The sequence below is a fragment of the Littorina saxatilis genome, linkage group LG1 (assembly GCF_037325665.1).
Source record: "Littorina saxatilis isolate snail1 linkage group LG1, US_GU_Lsax_2.0, whole genome shotgun sequence".
NCBI classification, from domain to species: domain Eukaryota; kingdom Metazoa; phylum Mollusca; class Gastropoda; order Littorinimorpha; family Littorinidae; genus Littorina; species Littorina saxatilis.
Window position 1 is genome coordinate 44556269 of NC_090245.1, and position 9444 is coordinate 44565712.

The window sequence follows — 9444 nt, forward strand, 5'->3', positions numbered from 1 at the left end:
TGGAAACGTGGAAAGAGTTTGGTCAGATAGGGTGTAACCTAAAAGATCATATAAAACAGACTTATCCGGCATGCTGGAATGTAGAAAGAACCACAAGCCAGTCATCGGCCGCAACCACGTACAACAACTACTACTACGGCCCGGTAGCCCCAAACTCACCGGCGTCTTTGACGCTGTTTGATCTCATTATTCTTTGTCTCAGCCTCCGGATGAAAACCATCCTATGTACGAATATAGCTAAAGAAACCTGGATAGTGTTGAACAGAACTGTTACCGATGATGCTTGCATGAAAAGACGCGACGATGCCTTTCCTCCCCTCGACTTTCCCGAATTCGCCATGCCTTACTTAAAAGAACTCTTTCAGACTTTTGACAAGGATTGTTTTTGGATGTTACAATCAAAACATCGCGGCGAAGAGACAATAGCAATCCCCCAGAAGACGATGATTATTGATATTGTTCAACTGGACGACAATCGTGTAGATATTGTGAACTGTTACGTTGACAATATTATTATCGACGAAAAGAACGCTTCTTCTTCCTCTTTGATCAATTTATCACAACTAAAAGAAGTTACGAATGAATTGTTGGTGTCCGGAGACCGCGATAAGGAGTACGCCTTAAACTCATCCATTCACGCTTACTTCCAAGAACATCGCAATCTAGATAATACGGAAGACGATGAAAATCAAGAGGAGGGTACGGGTTTTGGAGAAAATGACACAGACTCTATCCTATCTTCTGAATCGCCAGATGAAACGGTTTTTTTTCACGATCCGGAGGATGCGTTGCACCGAATTAACTCCGAGGAGACGAATATTAGATCCGACTCCGACGACTCCGACGATCGTGAAGAAGTCATTTCACCACCTTTAGAAAGTGCAGTCAGAGACCCTCGAAGTTTAAAAACGGACGAAGATTCGGACTATAGTGACTCCGATAGTGACGAAGGTGTGCAAGAATTACTGCAGTTGATGAAAAGGTTGCTCAACAATCAATAAAAGTAAAGAGACACCCCCGCAAAAAAAAGCAATCAACTCACGTTAAAATGACGAACACGGAACGAATAATCCAAGGGTCTTTTTCTTCAGGTATAAAAAAAAAACTCACAAAAGCACACACACACACATACAGACAAAACAACTGCACTGCACAAACCAACAAATGATAAAGAAGCAAGGGAAAGCTACTCGAGGGGAAGCTAACAAAAGCACAGGCAAGAAAAAGTTAGAGTTTTCCAGTAGTCTGTAGACCAAACAAAATGTTTGAGAGGGGGAATGAAAAAAGAGGAGACTCACGTACCCGTGCGGACACACACACACACACACATACACACAAGGTGGAACAGCGGTGTGAGGGGAAGGTTGAGATGAATGAATGAATGAATGAATTTAATTTCTTTTGAAGAACAACAATCAATAGTTTATTTTTTTGTTGCTGTGACGTCCAGTCCATTTTGAATTTCCCAGAAAAGTCGTTTTTCAATTTGTCTTTTCAACTTTTGCTTTTTCTTCTTCTTACGAACGCTCATCGATTTGTCGATATAAACTGTTTTGAGTTTGTGACTAAGGAGGTAGACACCCATGTCAATTACTTCATCAAAGGGCATTGTTTTGAAGTCGCGAGTCCATAGATCATACAGTATTGAGTAAAGCTTTTTGGCGGTAGTAGACGTAAAGGAACAGCCGTGTTGAGCGAGTCGAGTTTGTAACGAATTGATATGGACAAAATGCAGGCTGTCAGTTTCCTTTGGCAGTGGTTCAATGGTGTATTCGGTCAGAACAACCTGTGATGTGGGCCATATTTTTCCACCAAACACACACCTTTCCGATTCACCCCAGTCTTCCTTCATACAGGTGGTTTCGTTCACGCACAGATGAATTGTTGAATGATGCTTACAAAAGTAAACGGGAACGCTATCAAAGTCTTCTGTGTATTCTACAATATCGCACTCCTGACGATAGAGAGAACAAGGCAGCACTGAGCCGGTGGCCATTTCTGACTCTCGAAGCGATCCAACGGAGCGCGTTCAGGTTTTTTGTGTGTGTGTGGTTTGTTTCTGCTTATATAAGCAGCCTGCCCGTCTGATCAGTTTTTAGTTACCCATAATTTTCGCGGCTCCACACTATAGCTGTTCCTAGACGATCTCTTCTTTTTATTCCGAAGAATTTTTTCTCCAAATTTTACACACACACACACACACACACACACACACAAATGTTTTCACAACTGGGAAAACCCAAAGGTCATGTACAGAATGTTAAGCTGACTCCTCCTGTGGTGTCACCGGTAAAGAAAGAAACGATAAAGCCTATAGATTCCAACGAAGATGAGCCTTTGCTGCGAGAGAACCCAAGGCGCTTTGTTATCTTTCCCATCGAATATCACGACATCTGGAAGATGTACAAGAAGGCAGAGGCATCGTTCTGGACAGCAGAGGAGGTCGATCTCTCCAAAGACTTGCAGCACTGGGAGAAACTGAAGCCGGAGGAGCGTCACTTCATTTCTCACGTGCTGGCTTTCTTTGCTGCCAGTGATGGTATTGTCAACGAGAACTTGGTGGAGCGTTTCAGCAAAGAGGTGCAAGTGACGGAAGCCAGGTGTTTCTACGGTTTTCAGGTTGCTATGGAAAACATTCACAGTGAAATGTACAGTCTGCTCATCGACACTTATATCAAGGACCCCAAAGAGAAGGACTTCCTGTTCAATGCCGTTCAGACCATGCCATGCGTGAAGGAGAAGGCTGACTGGGCGATTAAATGGATCAACGACCAGAACGCTCCCTACGGTGAGCGAGTGGTGGCCTTCGCTGCGGTGGAAGGGATCTTCTTCTCTGGGTCTTTTGCCGCCATCTTCTGGTTGAAGAAGCGAGGAATCATGCCTGGACTCACCTTCAGCAATGAGCTCATCAGCAGAGATGAAGGTCTCCACTGTGATTTTGCCTGCCTCATGTTCAAGCACCTTTTTCGCAAGCCCTCCCAGGACCGGGTCTACGCCATTATCGAGGATGCTGTGCGGATCGAGCAGACGTTCCTGACAGAGGCTCTCCCCTGCAATCTGATTGGTATGAACAGTGAGCTGATGAAACAATACATCGAGTTTGTGGCCGACAGGTTGCTCGTGGAGCTAGGTTGTGACAAGGTGTACAACTCTGAGAATCCCTTTGATTTCATGGAATACATCTCACTAGAGGGCAAGACCAACTTCTTTGAGAAGCGAGTGGGCGAGTACCAGCGCATGGGGGTGATGGGAAATAAGAAAGAGGATAACCACACATTCACGCTTGATGCTGACTTCTGACCCGGCTGTTGATTTTTTGTGTGTGTGTGTATAATTACCAATCAATGAGACATTGAGAAATCACGAATTCTTGGTTTGAATTTTTAGTTTTATTATTGAGACAAGGGGGGTATATTATTAATCGATAATGATGGTGCACTCACTATTGCCTCGTGTGTTGAATGAATTAAGTGATCCAACTTGATGAAAGACGAGGTCAAGAGGTTCCTTGGCGTTCAGCAATTTTTTGTTTCTGCTTATAAGCAGCCTGTAAAATGCCCGTCTGATCGGGATCAATCATTTGTGTTTGCTGTTGAAATGAAAACCCGCGCGTCAAATAATCAAAATAATGAGAAGGTTTGAGTGTTTTATATGTGACGTTGTAATCGTAGGAACTGAAAAAGAGAAGAACGGCAAAGTTATCGGTAGATGTGGCAGTCAAGAAGAGTTCGTTTAATAGAACTTCGACGTGTTGAAACAGTATGTCTTTATATAGAGACTGCGCTTCTAACTTTGCAGGTAGAGACGAATGAAGAGGGTTTTTCGCACGAAGCTGATCAGCGTCAAATGACACGCGAAAATACTTCAAGAAAGGCCTGAGTAGAAGCGGTTGTCGGTATAAAAGTTCTCTTTGGTAGGTAATTCCTGACAAGGCGTTCTCTTTAAAAGTGGGCCTTGAAAAAATAAATGCAGTAAATAATCCGGGAAATAGTTCCGAGGTTGTCGTGATTCGGTAAACGCCACTACGCTTGAACTTAAGTAAATACGGTACAACGCGAGTGTGAAATACTTCTTTTCCTGCAATACAAAACACCAACGCAAAAACCGCTAAGCCTACGAGCACGTAACGCTGTATTTGAGCGTAGGACAGCAAATATATATAGGCCGTACTACGCTTACTTAACTCCCCCGTACTGAGAGTGGAGAGAATGTGATCTACGGGCCAGGACTTGGAGTAAAATCGTTTGGGGTAGGTAACGTCGAGATCTTGTTTAATTAAATGAGGGGGCGCGTATCTTCTATGATCATTCAGTTGAAAGTTTGTGGCGGCTTCGATGCTGGTAGAAGTTTCGCTGTCGATGACATTCACGTCGGGAGTAAAGGTCACGTTTCTGGTTTTTTTTCCACTCGTAAAATGTTTGGACATAAATTCTTCCAACGCTTGTGGTAATACTGTCTTGACTATTTCGTCGTAATTCGAATCATCAACGTTAGAGGTGGTGGGGCTGATCCACGCCGTAATCAGCGTTAACATGTAATAGTAATCGCTGTAATTAGGAGACACTAAAGGGTTGGTTAACTCGGAAACTAATCTGATTTTATCCATCAGACAGCTTACAAATCTGGGCGTAGGAATAGATTTGGGGGGTTGATACGACGTACTACTGGCTCCGGGTCGAAGAGAAATAAATTCGCTCCTAGAAAACGTCGAGCACATTTTTACCCCTTCCTTCTTGATTAAATCAAACAACCTGTTCGTATCCCCGCCATAAACAACTATATGCGAACTCAGTTCCTTGTGTTCCTCCAACGTCGTGATGGAGGGGAGTATAAAAGAAGCTACTCGCGTTTTAGCCGACATTAGGAACTCTTCTCCTCCTCCTCCTACCCCGTTCTCTCGCTCCTCCGCAGTCTGTCTTTCTTTTTCTTCGTTAGGTGCATGCTGGTCTGAAGGACGGCCGCCCGCACTACTACTACTCATCACGGGAGAGTCTCGGACGCCGGAAACAAGCTCTACACGATTTTTCTGTCGATGATGCGTCCTCGTTGGTTTTTTTGTAGCCACTAGATTCGTCAGAGGAATGAGATAGTTTATTATTTCGTCTTTGGCGTAATTTGCGGATAAAAGACGTTTGGTTAATTCTATTTCTCTTTTTTGTAGACTCCGCACGACGCCGTGCAGAGAATCTTTCCGCCTACTATCCTCCTCCGACGCAGGCTTTTCTACCTTTAACACGGAAAAGGTTCTCATGTTTTTTTTTTTTCTCTCTCTGGCTACAATGGAGTTAATTTTTAAAACGTTCTTTCACGGGCGGGAGGGCGGCGTCTTGATAACTTGCGAAACGGTTGGTAGTGCCAGGGAAAATGTATGCCTACTCGTGCAAGGTTTTGATGATTTTTTTTATCTCGATCTGGGGCCGTCTTTAGCGATTTTTCCACCGCAGCTAATGAAGACAATCAACGCAGAATTCATCAAGCGCCATACTCAAACCTTCGATCCCGTTTTAGATCTTTCTTACGTAGAGAAAAGAAGTCTTTATTATTATCAGCCCCGAAACAAGCGAATGCTGATGGTGAGCCTGAGAAATCCGCGAGACAGACGTAAGGTCCTTGATGCGACAACCGCCGTGCTGGAACGATTAGATTCGTCTCGTTCGTGGCAGCTGTACGACACGAAGCAAAGTTATCTGAACAAATTTATGACGAACCTCCAATTGAGTCCATATGTTAAAGGTGTATGCTATCACCCTTCCCGAGTGATGCGGTGTAGCAAGCAAAGTAAATTCGAGAAGGAATACACGGTAGCTGTCTCAAACTTGAAGGCTGTAATTGTCACGGAAAAAGTAGACTCTGCTGGTGCGGCGGAGGTTGTTATACCTGACGAAACGTGCCTGGTATTTGATATCGAGTGCGCAAACGTGACTCGAATTAGCTGCATGCCTCGTCCCGCATTTCACCCCATCATACAAATCTCTTGTTGTTTTGGTAAATATTTTTCAAACGAACATACTACGGATGAACGCGTCGTGTTTTGCTACGGACGAACGGATAATATAGAAGAGGGGAGCATCCGGTGGTATCAAACCGAAACGGACATGTTGGCTGCGTTTTGTGAGTACGTAGGCGAAAAAGACCCCGATTGTGTATGTGGCTACAATTCCGATAATTTTGATTTTCCCTACCTAGAAATCAGGTGTGCAATGTTTGGGTTAAGGTCTGTCTTTTCCAATAATTTCTCTCGCTTCAAATCAGAGCGAGCATATATAGTAGGAGACGCCGAGTTTGTAAAGTGGAAAACAACGCCCGTTATGGTTATCTGTCCCGGACGATTGGTGCTCGACGCACTCAAAATTGTAAAGCTGCAAAATCATAAGTTAGACAGCTTTTCGTTGAATCGAGTGGCCAGTGAGTTTTTAGGCGAACGTAAATCAGAGGACGTGTCCTACGAGGAAATACCGAAAATATTTCTCGCCGGAGATTCTGCAGATTTAGCCAGATGCGCCAAATACTGTCTCCGAGATTCTGTGCTCACCTTCAAACTCGTGCGCAAAATTGCCGCGATTGAATTCGTGAGTGAGATGAGCAGGACGGTGTACATGGAAAGAAACGATTTAATAAACAAAGGGCAGCAGCAAAAATGTTTCTCTTCTATCTGCGGCTCCATCGTCAGAGAAAAGGAAAACTTTGTTATTCCACATGACGTCGATAAAGAACTGGTACCTAATCTAGGGAATATCGTTCCTGGCAAAGACAACAACAAAAAACAAAAATACAAGGGGGCGACCGTTATCTCTCCAGTGGCGGGATATCACGGGAATTTTACGGCCGTTCTCGATTTTAATTCTCTATACCCTTCTATAATGGTGGCCAAAAATCTGTGTTACACTACTTTGTTGAAGGAGCCTCCACCTAGCCACTGGAAGTGCGGCCAAGACTATTATTTTAACGAAGAAATTGGCGTGTACTTTGTATCAGCCGCTCGAGAAAAATCTCTCTTATCCAGAATTATAGAACGCAATCTCGAAAAACGAAAATCTGTGAAGCAAAAAATGGCGATGGAAGAGTGTCCCTTGACCCGCAGACTTCTTGACAGTTCTCAACTCGCTCTAAAATTGACGAATAATTCTTTTTACGGACAATTCGGAGTTGCCAAACACGGCATCATACCCTGCTTACCTATTGCGGCTACAATCACGTCTGTAGCTCGGCAAATGCTAGAGAGCACGGTCAGATTTATTCAGGAGACATACACCCGTCAAAGAGGATTTCCTTGCGACGTCACGGTTCTATACGGGGACACGGACAGTGTTTTCCTTTTAATATCGGGCTGTCGTTTGACCGCCGAAGGGGCGAAGGCTTTAGCCGTACAAATTGCCGAAGAGACGACCGCTCTCTTGTTTCAAAAGCCCATCAAACTCGAGTTTGAGAAACTCTTTTCCTCTTTAATAATATACAAAGCAAAAAACTATGTCGGGGTCGTGCAGAAAGAAAACGGCGACGAACGGCTGGAAATGAAAGGAATCAAACCCGTGAAGCGGAACGTTCCCGCATTTATCAGGAGGCTTTTAATCGTTTTATTCGACTTGATTCTCCTGGAAAAAAATCTACCGAAAGCAGAAAGTGTACTCTTGCGATGCCTCGATTGGCTACGCCGAGATGGTGGAACGTGCGATTTTATTTCTTCCGACAACTTCGTTCACCTCACAATGTTATGTAAAGACACAGACGAATACGCAACAACAACGTTACCACCGGCTCACGTGAATCTTACGCGACGTTTAAAGGCGTTGGATGATCCGGACGTCGGGAGGGTGGGCGATTACATACCGATGGTAATTTGTCGAAGATCGGATACCGCCGCTAAAAAGATTTCAGAACGCGTGGAACATCCCAAAAATGTCGGTCGAAGAGTTGAGGAGGATTGCACGATTGTTGACGTATCCTATTACATAGAATACGCCGTAAAAGAATACGAGCGTTTATTCGGATATTGTTACAAGGGCAAGCAGCTGTGCGGACGACAGATATCAAAATTGAAAAAAGAATGTCTCCGAATTAGTCGGACGTTAAACGAAGAGTTTCATCGTCATCACATTCTAAAGGACAATCATTCTATCGTGGATTATTTCAAAATACAACACCCGAAACACACGACCAAAAAGCGTCCTCGATTAGACACCACTACCACCAACAACAATGACAATGACAACGCCGCTCGTTGTACTATCGCGGAGGATGTTTTACTACGCGGTATATTCACTGTCTCACCGAAATAAATAAATATTCTTTGTAACATATGTTGTAGCCCAGGTAGAAAACTTCAGACCATGTGAGTAAAAAATACATGTATGTAACAAATGGGCGGTACCTTTTATCGTCCGTGTGGTTTTGATATGAAATAAAATATTTATAATTTTTTATGAATTATTGAATGATTTTTGATTCTGTGTTGTCTCTGTCAGAAAGATGCCAAGTTCTACAACCGTTGTCAGAAAATCTTTCTCTCTTTAGCAGCGGTTGTTCCCCTTTGTATGGATGTGTGTGTATCTCTCTCTCTCTTGGTCGTTTGTGTGTGTGTGTGTGTGTGTGTGTGTGTGTGTGTGTGTGTGTGTGTGTGTGTGTGTGTGTGTGTGTGTGTGTGTGTGTTTATGTATTTCGCTATTGTGCCGTATATATATCTTGTGGATTTGGCGACCTGTAACACCACACACCTCACACACACACACTACACTCACAAAACACTACACTCAGAAACACACTACACATACATACACACTCAGAAACACACTACACATACATACACACTCAGAAACACACTACACACACAGTACACACGGACACACGAACGCACACCCCACAGATACAGACTCTATAAAGCAAAATCTCTTCGCAAAGAGAGAGTTTCTTAAATCACCATTTTTGTTATCTCCCCTGCACTATCCGTTAGAATGGGTCAGTCTTTAACTTGTATGTTGGGGGGATAACTCCAGTCTTATTATCTTCCCCTGCTCCAGAAAATGTTTGTTTTGTGTCGTCTGCTTTGACAGCATTTAATTTGTGTGCTTTTATTCCGATCTGGTAATTATGTATTGTTTAGGACTGTGTTTTTAGGATGTTAATAAATTATGAACAGAAACATTTATTGTTGGTGGTGTATTGTATGTGCGTGTGTGTGTGTTTGTAAGTGTGTGTGCGTGTTCATGCGTTTGTGACGGTGAGTGTTGCGTGTGAGTGTGTATTTTTCACTGGGGCCGTGTATGTTCGGCAACCTGCGCCAGGCTACCCTCCTGAGACACACTACACACACTACACACACTACACTCAGAAACACACTACACATACATACACACTCAGAAACACACTACACATACATACACACTCAGAAACACACTACACATACATACACACTCACAAACACACTACACACACACAGTACACACGGAC

The 9444-nt window shown here is 43.6% G+C and overlaps 1 protein-coding gene across 1 annotated transcript; it reads left to right on the top strand.

The window, feature by feature from the left end:
• Nucleotides 1-2126: 2126 nt before the first annotated feature.
• LOC138970785 (ribonucleoside-diphosphate reductase small chain-like) lies at nt 2127-9138 on the top strand. Its single transcript, XM_070343323.1, has one exon. It carries the CDS (start codon nt 2218-2220, stop codon nt 3298-3300), a length of 1083 nt encoding a protein of 360 aa, XP_070199424.1. The 5' UTR covers nt 2127-2217; the 3' UTR covers nt 3301-9138.
• Nucleotides 9139-9444: the final 306 nt, after the last annotated feature.